Source organism: Schistocerca piceifrons, chromosome 4 (assembly GCF_021461385.2).
Source record: "Schistocerca piceifrons isolate TAMUIC-IGC-003096 chromosome 4, iqSchPice1.1, whole genome shotgun sequence".
Taxonomy (NCBI): Eukaryota; Metazoa; Arthropoda; class Insecta; order Orthoptera; family Acrididae; genus Schistocerca; species Schistocerca piceifrons.
The window spans coordinates 15,732,475-15,754,334 of record NC_060141.1 but is presented as its reverse complement, the minus strand read 5'-3'; the positions used below and the strand labels follow the sequence as shown (position 1 = coordinate 15,754,334).

General features: G+C 43.6%; 1 protein-coding gene and 2 non-coding genes across 3 annotated transcripts in view; 1 reads left to right on the top strand and 2 right to left on the bottom strand.

Annotated features, from left to right (window-relative positions):
* Positions 1-21,860, bottom strand: part of LOC124795540 (discoidin domain-containing receptor 2-like) — a 590,808-nt gene that overhangs the window by 240,184 nt on the left and 328,764 nt on the right. Inside the window, exons 5-6 of the mRNA XM_047259613.1 lie at positions 9,095-9,142; positions 2,510-2,643 (exon numbers count right to left, since the gene is read on the bottom strand). Coding sequence (XP_047115569.1) covers positions 2,510-2,643; positions 9,095-9,142 — 182 coding nt within the window. The remainder of the gene's footprint in view (positions 1-2,509; positions 2,644-9,094; positions 9,143-21,860) is intronic.
* On the bottom strand, positions 18,202-18,276 carry Trnas-cga. Its single transcript has one exon. It is a non-coding gene; the product is annotated as a tRNA-Ser (tRNA).
* Trnas-cga lies at positions 18,449-18,523 on the top strand. The gene has a single exon. It is a non-coding gene; the product is annotated as a tRNA-Ser (tRNA).

The window sequence follows — 21,860 nt, the reverse complement described above, 5'->3', positions numbered from 1 at the left end:
ATGAGAGCAGGTGAGCATATGAAAGATACTTGCATCACTGTACTTAGCCGGCCGAAGTGGCCGTGCGGTTAAAGGCGCTGCAGTCTGGAACCGCAAGACCGCTACGGTCGCAGGTTCGAATCCTGCCTCGGGCATGGATGTTTGTGATGTCCTTAGGTTAGTTAGGTTTAACTAGTTCTAAGTTCTAGGGGACTAATGACCTCAGCAGTTGAGTCCCATAGTGCTCAGAGCCATTTGAACCACTGTACTTAGCAAGGTGCTAGTGGACGTGGGTTGCCGTTGTCTTCCTCCGACGTGTTAGTAGGTGGAGGTTAGGGTGAGGGTGAAAGACGGGGCTATCACACGGCACACTGCTCTGAAAGAGTCGTACGTGGCTTGACAGCCGCGGTTTGCCGAGCTCTGGCCTAGCCTACAACCGTCTCAATGATATTTATACAGGCTGGGCCCAGAAAGCCTTTCATGCACGTTGACACAGACAAATCAATTTGCGCGAAATGTCCCTGGTGTGGACGACGTAAGTTGGGTTGCCGACGTCGGTCTGCATAGATTACTTTTTATTTTTCTCACCCTATATGTCGCAGAGAATGTTCTTACCGTCTTCACGATAAATTCGTTTCTTCAGCCTGATTTCAGAAGATTACTTAGCCGGAAGTACATTGAAAAACTGAACACTTCAAAATAAATTGCGATCCAGACGAAATTAAAAAGAAAGTAAGCTCAATCTGAACCGGCCTCCGAAGGTGTAACGTACGCCTTATTTGCAGATAAGAGTGCATTGTACTTTATTTCCAGTTTTGCAGCACATACGGAGTATGGAGTGAGCGGTAGTTACTCATGCAGGCTACCAGAGGCGGTTGGCCATCTGGCTTTCAGAGCCAGTGAAATAAGATGCCGAAGCAGAAATCGCTCGTGATTTCAGCAAAGACACACGTATGGAATGTACATTTATTCTGGTGCGCATCACGTAATTGTTGTCAATAAATATTTGCTAGAAAAGTTGCCTTTTGCCACTCAGACATTAGGAGAAGTCTACGGGTATAAACACTATGTTTAAGGAATTTTACAATGTCAAGAAACGTCCACATTAACAAATAAATCAATAACTTTAGCATAACCGGAGATGTACGATCTTATACGAACTATACCGATGGTACGCTCAAGTTGAAGACCGTGCGCCATAGTCGGCAGTCGTTGATACGATCCCTTTCAATCTAGTCGTACAGTACCCTATGCTCTCGTACCGTTAATATTTCAGTTATAATCAGTGAGAACAAGTTTATTTTACGGTGTTTCCTAAATAAATGCATAATAATGTGCACACTGTGTAAAAATTATTTGCACAGAAAACTTCTTCCCCTTCAATATGTAAAACATAGCAGTATTGCACTTTCAGAATCCGATGGCGTTGCTATGGCTTTGTAGGGGACGTAAAACTATGAGAGGATCTGCACACAAGAGGTAGGAAGAATTCCTGCGCGGCAGCTCACTAAGTCAGTTCAGCGACGGACTGACTGACTTATTGCAAAACTCGGGTGGGAAACCGTGGCCAGTTATACTGCACACCCCTTATAGCACCATCTACGGACACTCCGGGTAAACTGAGACATTTCTGGAGGCTTAGTAGGAATGAAGGTATGAAACGTCCCTTTAGAAAAATTAATGAATTACTGTGCTGATAAACCTCTTACGTTATTTGATTTTCAAACAGCTGAGCAAAACTGAACGTACTCAGACATTTCGCTCTTTACCTATTCTGATGAACACTAAACTGACACACAATATTTTTAGCGCAACGCAATCTGACTTTCAATAATCCCTACAAGAGAATGGCCCTGAATAACATTAACCTACACGTTTCACAAATCACTTACCTCACAAAAATCTTCGTTACTCGAACTACTGCAGTACAGCGAGCGCCACTACTGCCAGCTAAATAAAAGGTTCAAACTACTGAAGCCACTAACTACTGATAGGCATAGTTAGCAAATGAAAGATTTTGATAGAGAACAAACAATGTATTTACCTTAATAGTGGTCAAAAGTCATAATGTATATATCATTCCATGATATCCAATATTATTTACTCTTTCTGATGTACACACGTTCAGATCGTCCGCTCTCACAATTCTGCCATCTCTCTCCCCACATCCACCACTGCTGGCGGCTCACCTCCAACTGCTCAACGCTACGCACTGTTAACAGCCAACTGCCCAACACTACAATAGCATATATTTCAACAATGCAAACCAACCACAGGCTTCACACAGCCTACTTACAAGGGGTTCTTGCAAAGGCCCAACGATGTCGACCGACTTCTGTGTCGTTCTTAGTCTGTAGCTGTCATTGGATGCAGATATGCAAGGTCATGTCAGCTCACCGCTTTTCCGGTCGTTGTCAGCTTCTGTGATCGGTGTTACCACAGTTTAACAAGCTCACCAGAGGCCACATGGCGAAAGGGTGGTCGAGGGGTGTGGGAACAGGGGGGGAGGGTGTAGGGAAGGGAGACTCACCTGGACGCCCAGCTGCGGCGCGTGCAGAACATGAAGGTGGGTGGCCGCCAACTCCCTCGGCGTCTCCAGTTCGAATTCCAGCTCCAGCGGCTGGCCGCCCAGGCTGGCGTTGCTCCAGCCCACCCACCGCCAGTCTGAAACCACAACAGTGCCAGTTAATCCCGCTTGTCGTAGGTAAATGTGCTCTCCATTATACATACCCAGTCCGGATGAGTAAATTCTTCTCGCTTTTGAATTCTCGTCACTTCGGGTTTTCGACAGATGTTTCCGCCACCGTTATTGGGAGTAAAACTATTGTCTATAACGGTTGGCAAGTTGTGTTTACAGGAACGTGTTTACAACGCCTGCATCCACCTGGACCAAAGTGAAATTGAACGTTATGCACCGACAACAACTGTCATAAAAGTGACCATGTCCTTGTCCTTGCCTCTACTTGCTCTCCGCCCCTCGCCATCAAATAAACTTTTATTTTGCTCAAATATTCTTCATTATCATAAGCACACCATCATGAGAAAGGGTGACGACCACATTACTTGTAACTAAGACAAGTACGTCAGTATTGTAATCAAATCAGCTAATCAGCTTATCAGTTTAGATGAGATATGCAATGGCTCTCTCTCCATTCTGAAATAGAGTTGTCTGTTGACTGAAATACGCTTGCAAAAGAATCACATACTTAGTGACAAAGAAAGAAAAGTTACCAATTAGTGGGTGTATCAGTGCTGCAAGCTTGCAAAGAAGGGTTTTGTGGTTGTGGTCACATGAACAGTTAGCATTGTCTTTTCAATTATATGTTCCGGAATAGTGATAAAATAGAAAAAAAATTCAAAAACGCTTCCAAATACGCGAACATACACACACATGATCAGTGACTTTAGTTAGATCAAACAAATGTTATGCATAGGAAAAGTATGAGGTTAGGCACAGCTCTTAATATACAGCGTTTGCGCGACTAATCTATACATAACAAACACCTCGAGGATTTCCAAATGCTTGCGTAATTCTTAGCAGCGTAACTGCAACAGGTACCAAGAACTGAGATAACGGAACACACAGTTCAGTAAGAGCATTGCTTCACATCAGACTTTGCTAACTTGGCGTAGTGCATCGCCCGGAATTGGCGCATTAACGAAACGAACCCAAGAGAGAGCACACCCGGTGTGATGTGACGTGAATTGGAAATAAATAAATCAATACTAAATTACTGTAAATGAGTTCGTTACAGCTCGAGTACAACTGAAATGAAATCTATTAATATGGATCACAGAATTTTAAATGTTTAAATGTCGATTACCAATATCAAGCACCACGTGGAGTTAACTGCATGCTGCGCCATCACTCCGATCTGTTTGAGAATTCGCCACCAAGTGATTGCTAGCGTTTTCCGTTTAACTCTCCCTGCTGTGTGTGGGGCGGCGGGTGGAATTTATTACTGTTGTATATATATTTGTAGAATGTAAAACCAGTTCCTATTATTTAGAATGTTATTTATGCTGTCTTTCGCCGTTCTCAACACTGGCTTTCTAACTACAATATTGGCAACCAGAAAGTGATTAGCAAAACGTGAAGCCTGTAATTAGAATTCCTAGTGCCCACTTCATCTGAGAATACACTTATAGTTACAGCTTATAGCTCTGAGGAATTAGGAGATTGTCTGGAATTTATAATCAAAAACGGTCGTGAAAAAACGTTCTGTATTCTGAAAGTCACAGATGAAAACATAAGAATCCACACAATCTAACTGACAGGGCAGTTCAGAGTCTAATGCGCTGATGCCACTATAACTGTCCAAATTAAATATTTAAATGAATGCTCGCCATAATTTGATGATTAGGTTCATGAAATGCCACGCTAACTAATGGTAGAATGTTTGTCCCGCGGCGGCACGTGAAAATACGACAATACGCAAACTGAAGATCGATAATTAAAGTCAACCCAGAATTAACACTTCACTCGAAAATGATTTCATGGTTGCGCGTATCTCGAGTAACTTAATACGGCATCCGAGGCTGTTTGTAGCAATGATACCGACGCGACGCGACTCCCGACACAGATGGCGTGCTATTCAGCGTCTGGAGAGAACTGGGGCCTTGCTTCCTCGCGCAGCGTTCTTATATATAAAGCCGCGGTGCGGACGGCTAAGGGAACGCCTGATCAAATCGGCTCTCCCGACTAGCCGCTGGGCTAGTAATGCACCACATTAAGTCACCGAATAAATCACAGCTTCTTTTGCTGATGGCCGATGAAGCTCTTAATTGAAATGTGCATTCAGCATATAGGTAAGTAATCATAATAAAAGTTTGACGTGGCTACGTTAAATATTTTGGGCGAGAGAATTAATTTAATTACACTGCACGCAGTAGACGAGCTCTGAATTGGCCCTTTGGAGATACGCTATCGCTATAGTTTTATAGGTATTCAAATGAAACTTCTCACATCCTTATGGTTATAGCGGATCTCCATTCTACTTGAATATAAACATCCTAGCCTTATTCATTAGCCTACTTAATCTATCTTGCTTCCTTAATTTTTAAGACAAAAACCAGAAAATCATGAATTTCAACTAAAATCTTAATTTGTGAGATCCAGAGTACTGTTTCTATTAAATAGTTATGAAAAAGGAATCTAAATATAAATTTTTAATTCTCTAGCTCTTTTCTGTTGCGCCAATGATTTTTACAGAAAAACATCCAAATTTCGAAAATGGTTAAAGTTATCGAACTGATATTCAACACATATTAATTTAGTATTACTCCTGACATGCTAGAAACGTTGTAGGTTATTTACTTGATTTTTAAAGTATTGCGCAACATTTATGACGTCAGAGCTAGTTGCAGCGGACTGGCTGGCACACAATGGAAAGACTGATGTGAATTTACTACGGCGTGAGTAGGCTGCTTCCCTACATGTGGGATGGAAGGTCCGTGACATCACGTCGTGTGACCCGCTGAGCAAGTACTTCAGCCTCCAGCATGTCCCGTTACCGAGTATGAAGAATGTCATGAGCTTTGCAAGATATATACTCCGCAGTAGCCAGAGAGATACACTAATCAGCCACAAGATTATAACCACCGACCTACTATCAATATAAACCAGTCCAGGCGATAGCAGCGTCATCTGGAAAGGAATGACTGCTAGTCAGACACACGCTCGGTGCATGTATTATCAGTGAGCGTGCTGTCCGTGTGGAGAATGGTGAAGGTGCGCGATTCATCTGACTTCAACCGAGGGCAGATTATGATTGTCCGGTGGCTCGGCACGAGCATTTCGGAACTGCACGAGTTTTCGGGTGTTCGAGGAGTGCTGTCGTGAGTGTCTTGAGCACATGACGAAACCAAGGTGAAATCACGTCCAGACGAGGTGGGGGTGGGCGGCCATCCCTCAGTACAGATGACAGACCATACTAGAGTCACCTGCAAAAAGAATCAATTCTGTTTGTTGTATATTACTCGTAGGTAGAAGATAATTTGCACATATCAAGGACAATAGTGGACGTAAGATTGAGCCTTGGGGAACCCGGAACGTGGTTTCTCCCCAGTCAAAATAATGTCGACGGATTACATTGATTGAGTTACTAAGTACAGCTTTCTGCACTCTTTTGGTTAGATCTGACATTATCCACCGGTTTAGTATACCATCAGTCTCATAAAAATTATATTTATCTAGGAGAATATTGTGATGTTATCCGAATAAGAGTAACTTTGGCAGGCTGTTGAAATACTTCCATGTGCAGGACCTACTGACAAGACAGTTTCTGCTTCTAATAGTTTGGAGGTATGACGATTGAAGTACAATTAGTGAGTAGTTCACTCGATATTAAGCTGACAGAAAGCAGTGTCTGATGTTCCACACGTCACGCAACCCTCATAACGAATGTGATTCCGAGTGGCAAAAAAAGATAACTGCTATTGCTGTTCCCAGCCCACAGTTCTGGGACCACTCGTGTACTTGATACAAGTGTTGTTATTGGTTCTCAGTAAATGGCCTATCACCTGGAAGAACACATTTCATTAAATTATGTACAAAGCATCAATAGCAATAGACCATATGGGAAAGTAATTATATAAAAGCGATTGTTAAAAATTTTGAGTGATGCTGTCAATCAGAACTTGAATGGGAAAACCCTTATAGGTGAATGTATGAGCTGAGCAACATTTTTTGAATGCGTAATTCATGAGTCTACTGATAAAGGCATTATAAAATTAGCTTATTTTACATATTGTCATTGATTCAGATCATATGAAACGATTTTTTGAGGCAACCTTACATGAAGGCCGTAAGTAGTTATTGCTCATAACTGTACTGTGAAGATGATATCCTATGTTTATCGTGGAACTTCATTTAGGCAAATGTTTCGAAAGTTAGGAGCACTAGCAACGGCCGCACAGCACGTTAACCTCTTACAAAGTTTGCATTGTGGAAAATGGCACAATAATAATAATAAAAAGGTGCTTGCATTCATAGACGTATCACAGCGAACAAACTAAACCTCCATTGCCCACAACATAACCTTATTTTTGAACAGAAAGCAGCCATGTATGCAACCGTAAAAATATTAGACCCTCTCTCTTGTGAATAAGTGCGGTTGCCAGATAATGAAATAAATTGAATTCTGCTTGATAATTCCCAATGCGCAGATTAATAAGCATGTGGATGGATTACAAGACACAAATTTTGTTTTATGTTAAGTTTTCAAAGTATCCAATTATGCTGAATAAATGGTCAGATTCGCACCTTACATGAGACCTTTACAAACCACAATGAGAAAGTGAAGATGACACTTAACGTAAATCGACAGTTATGAAAACATTTGCCTGTCAATATGTAATGCAAAAAGGGATTAACACACCATTCCTATTCAACGCATTTCTTTGAGCGGAAGGTAGAACAGGGAACGCGAGCCATTTTTAGTTTTGAAAAGCCAGCTCCACAACGGAGTAGTGAAGCCGTGCTGTGGGAGTTACGCCAGAAACGGGGATAGCGACCGTGGACCAGGTGATTCAAGCCGGAGGACTGCCTGTAGCGAGGTAACTGCTCAAGGGCAGAGAAGAAGCTTTAGAAAACTGCGTTTTGGAATTCTAACGGGATATGAACAAAAGCAAGTGACGCATTTCCGTCCAGCGAGTGCGACACATGGAAAGGTCAATGTACTTTAGGCATCTAGAACAGGCACAAAACGTCCAATTGGCAGAAACGCACTAGGAAGGAGAAAAATACTGAAGTTTCGACGCAGTTTGATAGAAGGGACATTGAGGTTGGTAGAGGGTGTTTCTACAAAGTAAGAGGAACGTTCCTATTGATTGAACAAAGCCATTACATGAAAAAGGAACCTGAGTGGAGGGAGGCAGTTCTGCCATGAGTAGGACAAGAGAGAAATTTTTTGGGGGGAATCTTCTCTGAACTGGCGTCAAGTGCAGAATGGAGCTCTTACCTCTCCGTACGACACACAGAAGAAATTTGTGTGGACACTGCGTTCACAGCGGCTGCACTCCAGCTAAAATATTAGCTGTGGCAAAGTTTAGCTCCAACTGTGGAGAAACGAACCACCCAAATTAGTTAATTGTTCTTGCGAGAACTGAGAGGGCACTATAATATGCATGCTGCTCCAACCATGTGCGTGTATGTCGCCACATAATAACGAGAAACATAGGGAAATTTTCCGCTGGAAAGTTCAGCAAAGGCGATATTAGTTTTGTAGGGATTTCATTGGGAGAGAGTGGCCTTGCAGACAGCAGCACGTCGCAGCTTAAGGTAAATATCGCGTGCAGAGGCGTAAAATTTGTTGGTTCACCAACTTGTGTCCACTGTAAATTCGAGTGGCCTTGGGTAATCTTGCGTTCAAATTTGTCACTTGATTAACCATCCATCGTAGACTTGTTTTTCATCCTAAATAGTACTGTACTTTCATATTATTGTGCTTAGGATTAATGTAGAGAAACTTCCAATTAAACTTTAATAATATTATGTTTAGGATTAATGTGCTTTCAGAGAGTTAATATTTACCATTGTTGTGTATAAACTTATTTCACTTTTTGATGTTGGCAAGATGCGTTATCCATTGCGCTGTATTTATGTTGGTGAGTTGAAAACTGTGTGAAAGCTGTAATTTTGTGAGAAATAGTGCGACATTAAACTTGTCATTTCACCTCACACAGTTGTTCTCAATTCTAGAATAAGCAAAACAAAACAAAACTCCGCTGTTACAATGCAAATGGCCAGTATGTAGTGATGTTTTAGAGAGAAAACGTGTGTCACCTGTAAACTTGCAAACACCTCCCACATCGAGTCGGGTATTCGAGAATAAGCTCCAAGAAACAGGCATAGAAGAGACAGACTGGTGTGCCTTGTACAGACGGACACGGGGGGCGCTCCGCCACTCACCGGAGAACCAGACGCCGGCCTCGGCGGCGCGGTCCGAGCGCATGGCGCCGCCCCCGCCGCCGCCGCCGCCGCCGCCGCCCCCGCAGCCCCCCAGAACGCCGTCCACCAGCTGGCCGAGGCCGGCGCGCCAGGTCGCCGCCTCCCGCCGGCCATCGTAGCTACCGTCCTGCAGCGCCGCCGCCGCCGCCGCCGACGCCTCCGCGCCGGGACCGCCCCCGCCGCCCGCAGGTGCCGAGTACCGCAGCACGCCCTCTGCGCGCACAGTCAGCACACGCTAAATTCTAAGTAAAGCTACTCGTCATCTGACTTTTTTCTCATGGAGCTACAAGTTTCGGACAACACTAGCAAAGTACACAAATACGGTATCCATGGAGGTAATTGCAACTGGCTTTCTAGAAGGCAACAGATGGTGGAAATATGTCACGAAAACAAAAACTACTTATCAGGATACAGGAGAGTTAGTTACGGATTACCTCAAGGCTTTGTATTAGGCCCTTTGTTATTCTTTATTTCTGTAAATAGGTTACCACACCACACTTCAGTAGCAGAGCCAGCGTCATTTTGCAGATAACACAAGTATTCTCACTGATGGTCACAATGAATCAGTGAGACAGCAGAAGCTCTCTGCCAAGAGAAAAAGCAAAAAGATGTTTGCGTGATGGTTAGGAAAAAAGTTATAGATGAGCTTCACAGATGTAGGAATAAAACCGACAAGTAATACACATCTAGAACTGAGGGCTGTACCACTGAACAGACATCTTACAAGAATTTTCTAGCAAGTTCATAATATGATCATTTACTAAAGTAAAAAAAAAAAAAAAAAAAAAAAAACTGAACTACTGAAGAAACTGTTGAGAGGCGACTGCTGTACCACTGAAACAGTAATTTCTGATTGCTGCACAAACGTGCATAGTGTGCAATGTAAAGTTCGCCAAATAGCCACTTAAAACTCAAAAATGAACAACGAGAATAATGAAAGGGGTTATAGATAGTGGATCATGCAGGTACATTTTGGAAGAATTTAAAATACTGATCCGCCAGGGTTATATAAATGCTAAGGTGTGTGCTGTCTTAAATCAGACAGGGGAGATTCTGCATCAAGATGCTAGGTTAACAATTATGATATTAGAAGTACACGTGATTTTTACAGAAAACTACACAGAAACTACCTATATCAAGATGTATGCTTATGAGCATTAAATACTCTTCAACGCGTTGCCTTTTGAACTAAAGAATGTAAAAACATTAGGTATGTTTAAAACAAAGAGTTGAAAAAGATGATAATATCTAGTAGTTTTTAGTGACTAAACAATGTTAGCTGCAGCTGCTCTGTTTTCATTATTGCTTGCAGTCCAGCACGTAAAAAGGTTTCGAAGTCAGCAGGGTGAAGAACGATAGTAATTACGTGAGTCAGATTATGTGTGTGAGTGTAATAGTCTCTCTCTCTCTCTCTCTCTGTGTGTGCGTGTGTGTGTGTGTGTGTGTGTGTGTGTGTGTGTGTGTGTGTGTCCACTACTGTCATCGGGCCAAATGCCACACGTGGTGCCCTGGTGCCCGCACAGTGAGGAAGAGTGCAATGTTTATATGAAATCGATAAATCGATAGGAATCATTCTAGCCTCTCATGCAGACGACGAATCCTGTTTCCTTAAATTCATCAAATGGAACATATACATCTACATCTACATGGTTTCTCTGCAATTCAAACTTAAGTGCCTGGCAGAGAGAGTTCATCGAACCATTTTCATACTACTTGTCTACCATTCCACTCTCGAATGGCATGTGGGAACAAGGAACACGTAAATCTTACCGTTCGAGCTCTGATTTCTCTCATTTTATTATGATGATCATTTCTCCCTACGTAGGTGGGTGTCAACAAAATATCTTCGCATTCGAAAGAGAAAGTTGGTGATTGAAATTTCGTAAATAGATTTCGGCGCAAAGAAAACCGCCTTTGTTTCAGTGACTGCCACCCCAACTCGCGAATCATATTAGTGACACACTCACCCCCATTGAGCTATACACGATACGAGCTGCCCTTCTTTGCACTTTTTCGGTGTCCTCCGTCAATCCTACCTGGTAAAGATCCCACTCCGCGCTACAATATTCCAGGAGAGGATGGACAAGTGTAATGTAGGCTGTCTCTTTACTGAGTTTGTCGCATCTTCTAGGTGTTCTCCCAACAAAGCGCAGTCTTTGTTTCGCCTTCCACACAATATTATCTATGCGGTCTTTCCAAGATATTTAGTCGAATTGAGAGTCCTTAGATTTGTGCAATTTATCGTATACCCAAAATTTATCGGATTTCATTTAGTACCCGTGTGGATGACCTCGCCCTTTTCTTTGTTTAGTGCCAGTTGCCACTTTTCGCACCATACAGAAATTCTCTATAGATCATTTTGTAATTGGAATTGATCGTCTGATGATTTTGCTAGACGGTAATTTACATCATCATCTGCAAACAATCTAAGGGGGCTGCTCAGGTTATCAGCTATATCATTTATGTAAATCAGGAACAGCAGAGGGCCTATGACACTATCTTGCGGAACGGCAGATATCACTTCTGTTCTACTCGATGACTTACCGTCTATCACTACGAACTGTGACCTCTCTGAGAGGAAATTACGAATCCAGTCACACAACTGAGACGATACTCCATATGCACGCAATTTGACTAATAGTCGCTTGTGAGGAACGGTATCAGAAGCCTTCTGGAAATCTAAGAAATCGGTCTGAGATCCCTTGTCGACAGCACTCATTACTTCATGGGAATAAAGAGCTAGCTGTCTTGAACAAGAACGATATTTTCTGAATCCGTGTTGTTTATGTATCAATAAGTCATTTTCTTCAAGGTGATTCATAACGTTCGAGTACAGCATATGCTCCAAATTCCTACTGCAAATTGTGGTCAGTGATAAGGGTCTGTAATTCAGTGGGTTACTCCTATTTCCTTTCTTCAATATTGGTGTGACTTGTGCTACTTACCAGTCTTTAGGAGCAGACCTTTCGTCAAGTGAGCGGTTGTATATGATTGCTAACAAAGGCGGTATTGTGTCGGCATACTCTGAGAGGAACCTGACTGGTATACCATCTGGACCGGAAGACCTGCCTTTCTTAAGTGATTTGAGTCGTTTTGCAACACGTAAGATATCTACTTTTATGTCAGTCATGCTAACAGCACATAAATATGATAGATACGAGAACAATGTCTTCTTAACAGTAATGAACACCTGATGACGCACACCATATTGATCTGTTACTTGACAATGACACAATAGCCAGAACCGACCGCAATGGTAAGTGAGTAAATCTAATAAGGGTCCAGGTGGAACATGCTGTCGTTTCTAATTTGCAGCAGTCCTGTGGGTGGAAGTAATTAACCAGAAAATAGGGGAACGTGCTGTCAATAGCAAGAGAACTTATTGACTGCCGCAGCTGGCAACTTGACGGACGTTAAGCGTCAACTAACAAATGCGTTACGTTTTATCAGGATGCAGGGAGTTATTACTTTATTGCCGGTGACTGTACTCATCGACAGCTTCATTAACGTTCAGAGTAAGAAGCTTGCGGTAGAGTGTATTGAACTATGAGGGTAAAAGAAAAAAATGCATCCACCCTCGGCAAATTTTGTGAAGGAATCTTTCGAATTATCAGTTTAATAGCAGTCTCATCTTCGAGAAACATTTCAACATGTTTCCGAGTCGATTATTATTTATTAGGTAAGATTTCGTTTAGGATGCGTGAAACGGCATCGCCATTACTGGAAGTTCCATGAGCTGACAGCACCACAAAGGAACTCCCCCCATCAATCTACGAATCACTGTTCTCTAAACGGCATCTCTCAAACCGGCTACTATCCTGGCCACTGGATAACATTCAAATTTTTGATCTCCTTGAAACCAACAAAACTGCTTGCGACAGTTCCTATAACGTACCCACTAGCACAACACCAATGGTCAGCACCCAACACACGACCATATACAAGCAGTTTGCACCAATCTCCATCTACAAATTAATTGCGTAGTGTTCTTGATTTTTTTCTAACAGGTAAAACCTATATATTGGAGAGCGCCTCCAATTCCAAGCTTTGTCTGGCCGTTGCTAGCGTCGATTTTTCACATGGATAGCTGTTATGAAATATCAAAGACTGTTTCATTGGCCCACTGAACACCAAACGAAAGGGTATCTTCGTTACCGCTTGAGGATTACCTGTGTCCTAAAAGAGTTTAAGTTTCACTTTGATATATCCCAACAGTTGAAAGGTATGAACGAAGAATAATACAAATACCAAGTGTTTTCTAAATAGTGTATATTCTACACTTTTGACTTAATTCCACTTTTTCAGTTGGAGTGTGTCGTGACATTATTGACGAGATTTATTACTAAATACTAACACTAAAAACTTGCTATGAGAAAGTAGGAGGCACCAAAACACAGATGGGGATTTGTTAGACGTTCAGACTGATGTCATGCGATAGTGTGATGGAGGCTAAGAAACGTGCAAAAGAACAGTAACCAAGTTTGAAGATATTCTGAGAGAACAGTGGTTACGCTTTCGAAATGTTAAGGTACTCCACAAAAATTTCTGACCTTCCGATGAGCAATGAAGAACGAAGAATCAGCAGACAGCATTCATGAATTGTAACTCGCTCGAAATCCTAAAAAGATTAGCGATAAATGTAAGATAAATACAAAGGCAAGAAATGAAAATGTGACTGATGATGTTAGGCTGGGTTGAGGTTATTTCAACTTTTGGAAGGAAGGAAGGAAGGAAAGAAATGCTGACTGAAATACAGACCGAGAATAAAAGTGTAATGGGAACAAACACAAACGCTGATTTGAGTTTTCATCTTTTCGTGGTGCAGTAACTGATCCATTACATTTAGTGAGTTCATCAGTATTAATTTTATTCCTTCTGTTCTTTCGGCTATATCCGTTTTCGTTATTCTCAGAATAAGGCTACAGTATTCGCTCCGACCTTTTAAAGATATGGACTGCGGTACTGCGTATGCTGCCAGAAATACACAAGCGGCAGAGACGTTGATTGGTGGCAAAGAAAAAAATAATGTAGGAAGATCAGGATTTAACCACCCATTGATATCGAGGTCATTAGAGACACAGCGCCAGCTTGCATTGTTTCATGCATGGGGAAGGATATCGACAGCACCCTATCAGAGGAACCGTTCCGGCAATTGCGTGGAATGATTTAGAGAAATTACTCGACGGCAAACAGTATGCATAAACTGCATCAATGGCTACGAGACAGGTCCATGCTGAGATGACGGTGAGTCGTTACGAGCGGCAGTGTAGCGACATCTTTCCGAGTTTATTAAAGAATGCGCCAGAATGCACCATTTTCTCAAGCTGAAACTGCTGTTTCTAGTAATTAAACGCTTCGCCAAACAAATTTCGACTGCCGCTTTCACAACCGGGTCTCAAAAAGATGAAGTCAATGCTAGAACTTCTTCGCTTTCATATCATGTAGAGTGACCTGCGTCAAAGCAGTGGATATAGGGAACAAACAAGAAGACTGAGAGATTTAAATCCACGGCTTTCCTGTCGTGTCAAAAATAGGTCAGCTCCTCAGTGAGAACAAAGTTAAAGTAATTTTTTGCCCTCCACAGAAGACAGCAGGAACTCTGGTTTCCGTCAAAGATGATTTAACATAGCGCAAAGCTACATAATATCCGAACGAGTCTAAAAAACTGAACTCCGCCCGAACAGGCCATGGAGGCCCAACGGTACCGACCGGCCGCCGAGTCATCCTCAGCCCACAGGCGTCACTGGATGCGGACATGGAGGGGCATGTGGTCAGCACACTACTCTCCCGGCTGTATGTCAGTTTACGAGATCGGAGCCGCTGCTTCTCAATCAAGTAACTCCTCAGTTTAGCTCACAAGGGCCGAGTGCACCCCGCTTGCCAACAGCTTTCGTCTATCGCGCAGACGACTCGTTCAGTCCATAAAACACCCACGGAACACCGAACGTACACCCGGCTCTTAACGCCCAACAAATTGGCTGTCGTATGACCCTTATGTCAAGGGTAAAAGAGAATTCTTTTTAATCATTCCTTGAGCATCTTGTGTGGCAAGAGAGCATCGCAGCTGTTGGGAAATACTATACGAACTGCTTGTCATTCGTCGACGTCAGCTTTCCTTCTGCCCCTCTCTTCACGGTCAACTCGTACGGCGTTCTCAGACCGGACATTGCGCTGGCGTGTTCCGTTCCCGGATATCCTACCGAGGTAACAGCAGCACGCACGCTGTGGAGATCTGGAGCTCTTGCAGCACTGTTGCAACACGTTACTTGGTTTCTCATCGGTGATTTGTGCACGAGCAGTGCATGTCTAAAGGAAGTTTGCGTCGTAATACAGAATGACATAGGCTCTGCAATATCGTGCTGTATTTATCCTCCAACTCCGCGCAAGCGACTTTCAAATAATATGTTTGACCTGTACGGAAATATACAGGGTGGTCCATTGATAGTGACCGGGCCAAATATATCACGAAATAAGCATCAAACGAAAAAACTACAAAGAACGAAAATCGTCTAACTTGAAAGGGAAAACCAGAGGGCGCTGTGGTTGGTCCACTAGATGGCGCTGCCATAGGTCAAACGGAAAACAACTGCGTTTTTTAAAATAGGAACCGCCATTTTATTATATATTCATGTAGTACGTAAAGAAATATGAATGTTTTAGTTGGACCACTTTTTTCGCTTTGAGATAGATGGCGCTGTAATAATCACAAACGGATAAGTACGTGGTATCACGTAACATTCCGCCAGTGCGGACGGTATTTGCTTCGTGATACATTACCCGTGTTAAAATGGACCGTTTACCAATTGCGGAAAAGGTCGATAACGTGTTGGTGCATGGCTATTGTGATCAAAATGCCCAAGGGGCGTGTGCTATGTATGCTGCTCGGTATCCTGGACGACATCATCCAGGTGTACGGACCGTTCGTCGAATAGTTATTTAAGGAAACAGGAAGTGTTCAGCCACATTTGAAACGTGAACCACGACCTGCAACAAATGATCATGCCCAAGTAGGTGTTTTAGCTGCTGTCGCGGCTAATCCGCACATCAGTAGCAGACAACTTGCACGAGAATCGGGAATCTCAAAAACGTCGGTGTTGAGAATGTTACATCAACATCAATTGCACCCGTGCCATATTTCTGTGCACGAGGAATTGCCTGCCGACGACTTTGAACGTCGTGTACAGCTCTGCCACTGGCCACAAGAGAAATTACGGGACTATGACAGATTTTTTGCACGCGTTCTAATTAGCGACGAAGCGTCATTCACCAACAGCGGTAACGTAATCCGGCATAATATGCACTATTGGGGAACGGAAAATCTACGATGGCTGCGGCAAGTGGAACATCAGCGACCTTGGCGGGTTAATGTATTGTGCCACATTATGGGAGGAAGGATAATTGGCCCTCATTTTATCGATGGCACAATAATGGTGCAATGTATGCTGATTTCCTACGTAATGTTGTACCGATGTTACTACAAGATGATTCACTGCATGACAGAGTGGCGATGTACTTCCAACGTGATGAATCTCCGGCACATAGCTCGCGTACGGTTGAAGCGGTATTGAATAGCATATTTCATGACAGGTGGATTGGTCGTCGAAGCACCATACCATGGCCTGCACATTAACCGGATCTGACGTCCCCGGACTCTTTCTGTGGGGAAAGTTGAAGGATATTTGCTATCGTGATTGACCGACAACGCCTGACAACATGCGTCAGCGCACTGTCAAAGCATGTGCGGACATTACGGAAGGCGACCTACTCGCTGTTGAGAGGAATGTCGTTACACGTATTGCCAAATGCATTGAGGTTCACGGACATCATTTTGAGCATTTATTGCATTAATGTGGTATTTGCAGGTAATCATGTGTAACAGCATGCGTTCTCAGAAATGGTAAGTTCACAAAGGTACATGTATCACATTGGAACAACCGAAATAAAATGTTCAAATGTACCTACATTCTATATTTTAATTTAAGAAACCTACTTGTTACCAACTGTTCGTCCAAAATTGTGAGCCATACGTATGTGACTATTACAGCGCCATGTATCACAAAGCGAAAAAAGTGGTCCAACTAAAACATTCATATTTCTTTACGTACTACACGAATATGTAATATAAAATGGGTGTTTAAAAAAAAGTAGTTAATATCCGTTTGACCTATGGCAGTGCCATGCAGCGCCGTCTGGTTTCCCTCTTCAACCTAGACGAGTTTAGTTCTTCGTAGTTTTTTCGGTTGACGCTTATTTCGTGAGATATTTGACCCGGTCACGATCAATGGAAAATGGAAATGAAGTCCCATGCTTCTTTACAGAGCGTAGGGGAACGATGCGGGAGACCCGCACCGCCTTACTAGGCAAGGCCCTAATGGAGGTGGTTTGCCGTTGCCTTCCTCCGACCGTAATGGGAATGAATGATGATGATGAAGACGACACAACAACACCCAGTCATCTCGAGACAGGAAAAATTCATAACCCCGCCGGGAATCGAACCCAGGACCCCGTGCTCGGGAAGCGAGAACGCTACCGCGAGACCACGAGGGGCGGACCACGATCAAGGGACAACCCTGAATATAATGGATGTACAGTTTGTAGACGCGTGGTTGTTGCACGGAAGTTTTGATCTGGCCGTGAGTCGTGCACTGATAGCCAAATGGTAAGGCGACCGGTCGCGGTAAGCGGGGAATCCGGGTTCGAGTCGTGATCCGGCACAAATTTTCATTGTCAACACTCCAACCTACAGCTGATAGTTGAAGATATTCGCAATTCGGAATGCCTTTAATGTGTATTGTAATAAAACTGTTATTATCTGGTTATCCCTTGCTCTTAATCTATAAGGAGCGTACAAATGAAAAGGTACGAAACCTTGTAACAACCAACTGGGTTGAAATTTGCATATGCCGCTTTTGGATAATGTTTTGAGGCTTTCAAGCAATGGAAGCACATGTCGTCACCTACCTCCAATATATTCATAGCTGTGCCCTCACAAGGCAAGCTGATGCCTACCGGAATTTTTCCGATGTCCGATATTCATCCAGTCCCTCGACACGGAAAAAATCATCAACAGCGATGTGTACTGGGAGATCCAGTGTATCCTATGCAAGTCCATCGAGAGTGAATGGCCTGGGTTGATCATGGAGGGAGTGGTGCTAATCCAAGATAACGCGCGTTCACAGGTCGGTGAGAACAAAGTTAAAGTGCCAGAATGAGATTTTCACTCTGCAGCGGAGTGTGCGCTGATATGAAACTTCCTGGCAGATTAAAACTGTGTGCCCGACCGAGACTCGAACTCGGGACCTTTGCCTTTCGCGGGCAAGTGCTCTACCAACTGAGCTACCGGAGCACGACTCACGCCCGCTACTCACAGCTGTACTTCTGCCAGTATCACGTCTCCGCTATATCCTTTCTTTCAGGAGTGCTAGCTCTGCAAGGTTCGCAGGAGAGCTTCTGTAAAGTTTGGAAGGTAGGAGACGTGATACTGGCAGAAGTAAAGCTGTGAGTACCGGGCGTGAGTCGTGCTCCGGTAGCTCAGTTGGTAGAGCACTTGCCCGCGAAAGGCAAAGGTCCCGAGTTCGAGTCTCGGTCGGGCACACAGTTTTAATCTGCCAGGAAGTTTCAAAGTTAAAGTGATTTTTTGCCCTCCACAGAAGACAGCAGGAACTCTGGGTTCCGTCAAAGATAACTTAACATAGCGCAAGACTACATAATATCCGAACGAGTCTGAAAACCACTAAAGTGTAATGGCCAAGCTTGAGCGTCCGCCCTACGATCCAGACATACCGCTTTGCGACTTCCATGTGTTTGGCCCGCTAGAAAAAAGGTCAGAGGGAATCGCTTTAACTCGGACGATGAACTGAGAGACACCGCGGAGAACAGGCTCCTATCACAGCAACGGGAATTCTGGGAAATCGAATCATTCCGCTGGTGAGACTCGGATACTTGCGCTCAGGCCTGTGGCGTTTAATTTTGAATAAAGACGTAGTTTATACCCACGGTGTTGTTGCGTACCTTTTGTTTTGAATACACCTCATATGCGTATGCAGCAGTGGCATACCAATCTGACTTGCTCGCCATGCGACCCGACGACCGGGAACGATGAAATGATAATTAAATGAAGACCCTAAGCTGCCGACAGGTGTTGATATACATCAACGGGGACAGTTGAAAATTTGTGCCCCGACCGGGACTCGAACCCGGGATGCTTGTTGCTTTAATTTTGGACACCAGTACAGAATACCGTTTTCGGGAATTCTCTGTGGCCATCTCCTGATCTGCAAAAGATGGAGCCGAAAATGCTAGGGTGCAGTAACTAATGTAACAGCTCACATACTTATATCCAACACATGGAATAACAACGTACCTATGTTTACATCATTACACAATCTCCTCCTTCAGTACAGTAAGTGTTGCTGTGCAACTAATGTCCATGTTGGTATCGTGAGCTACACTAGAAGGTGCCAAGTCACTTTCAGAATAACAGCTATGTACACACATGATGTTGCGCCGATTACAAGTGCTCAGATTCATCACCGCTTTGCAACTGACAGATGCCAGGGTAACCATTCCTAGTGATAGATAATTACATCAGATGGCGCAATGGTAGTACGAATCGATAATATCTTCTCACGGTGGATTAAGACATGGATGACAACAGGTTAGGCATATGCAATTCTATGGAATAGAAGATACACCCCTTAATCCAGCGTGATATGGTAATATCAATTCGTACTACCACTGCGCCATCTGATGTACTTATGTATCACTGTGAATGGTTACGCTGGGATCTGTCAGTTGTAAAGTGGTGATGAATGTGTGCTCTTGTAACAGGGACAACAACATGTGTGTACATAGCTGTTACTTTGAAACTGACATGCAGATTTCTAGTGTAGTTCCCGATACCAACATGGACATACATTATACAAAAAAAAAAAGTGTGTGAAATCTTATGGGACTTAACTGCTAAGGTCATCAGTCCCTAAGCTTACACACTACTTAACCTAAAGTATCCTAAGGACAAACACACACACCCATGCCCGAGGGAGGACTCGAACCCCCGTCGGGACCAGGCGCACAGTCCATGACTGCAGCGCCTCAGACCGCTCGGCTAATCCTGCGCGGCATACATTGTACAGAAGGAGAAGATTGTGTAATGGTGTAGACAGAGGTATGTTGTTCTTTCAAGCATTGCAAATCTTGGACATAATTATGTGTGCTGTTATGTTAGCTGCCGTATCCCAGCATTTTCGCCGGCCGCTGTGGCCGAGCGGTTCTAGGCGCTTCAGTCCGGAACCACTCGGCTGCTACGGTCGCAGGTTCGAATCCTGCCTCGGGCATGGATGTGTGTGATGTCCTTAGGTTAGTTAAGTTTAAGTAGTTCTAAGTCTAGGGGACTGACGACCTCAGATGTTAAGTCCCATAGTGCTTAGAGCCATTTAAACCATTCTGAACCAGCGTTTTCGGTCTCATATTTTGCAGATATGAAGATGGCAACAGAGTTGCCGAAGATGGTATTTATACGAATAAACGATTTTAGTGATATTGGCACTTGCAAATTTATTCAGTGTTCGTGACTACAATTACTCATTCCCCGTTTTATTTTAGCTCTGTATCCATTTTATGAAGGGAATTGTTCCACAACGGCAGTCTAATAATGGTTTCTTTTTGTGAAATGGCTACGAAGTTAATTTTGACTAAGACAGTTAGTCGCTTTAAGCGAACCATGGTATTTAACGGACGTGAAAAATACACCGCGGAAAAATACAATAGCCGTTTCCGGAATTCCGGGTCATCTGCGCCGTGCTGCTGTGTGCACAGCGTATTACTTTGTGCAGACAATGGCACGCGCGCCCAGCAAAGGGGCCCAGAGGACGCGGAATTACGCTCTTCTTTAGCCAACTATTTAATGAGCTACTTTACATTCGACTAATTCCCAAATAATAGGCTCCGCTAATGAGCACTTGTGGAAGGCAAACACTTTTTATACGGAGCCGCGCGCCCCGCCCAGCGTATTTCGCCCGCTCTCCCCTTTTAGCCAACCCCCCCACCACCCCCACACCCCCTATTCCCCACCCCCTCACTGCGCTGCATTCTGGCCGTCCACTGCAGCCGTGCGATGCTATAGGCATGAGCTTATGTGGAACGAGCGCGCGTGTGGCCAATCAAAATGGCCGTACGGGATTGGAAAATAATTTGTTCAAGAAGGATATTACGAGGGTGGGTCAAATGTAAACCTTAAATTTTTAATAACAAATCGAAATTTCGCACCGATTCGGATCTCCGGGCGGGGACTACTCAGGAGGACGTCGCTATTAGGAGAAAGAAAACTGGCGTTCTACGGATCGGAGCGTGGAATGTCAGATCCCTTAATCGGGCAGGTAGGTTAGAAAATTTAAAAAGGGAAATGGATAGGTTAAAGTTAGATATAGTGGGAATTAGCGAAGTTCGGTTGCAGGAGGAACAAGACTTTTGGTCAGGTGAATATCAAGGGCTGAGATGGAAACCCAGTTTTAAGCAAAGAAGGGAAAGCAGAAAGGTGGAAGGAGTATATAGAGGGACTATACAAGGGCGATGTTCTTGAGGACAATATTATGGAAATGGAAGAGGATGTAGATGAAGATGAAATGGGAGATACGATACTGCGTGAAGAATTTGATAGAGCACTGAAAGACCTAAGTCTAAACTAGGCCCCGGGAGTAGACAACATTCCATTAGTACTACTGACAACCTTGGGAGAGCCAGTCCTGACAAAACTCTACCATCTGGAGAGCAAAATGTATGAGACAGGCGAAATACCCTCAGACTTCAAGAAGAATATAATAATTCCAATCCCAAAGAAAGCAGCCGTTTACAGATGTGAAAAATACCGAACTGTCAGTTTAATAAGTCACGGCTGCAAAATACTAAGGCGAATTCTGTACAGACGAATGGA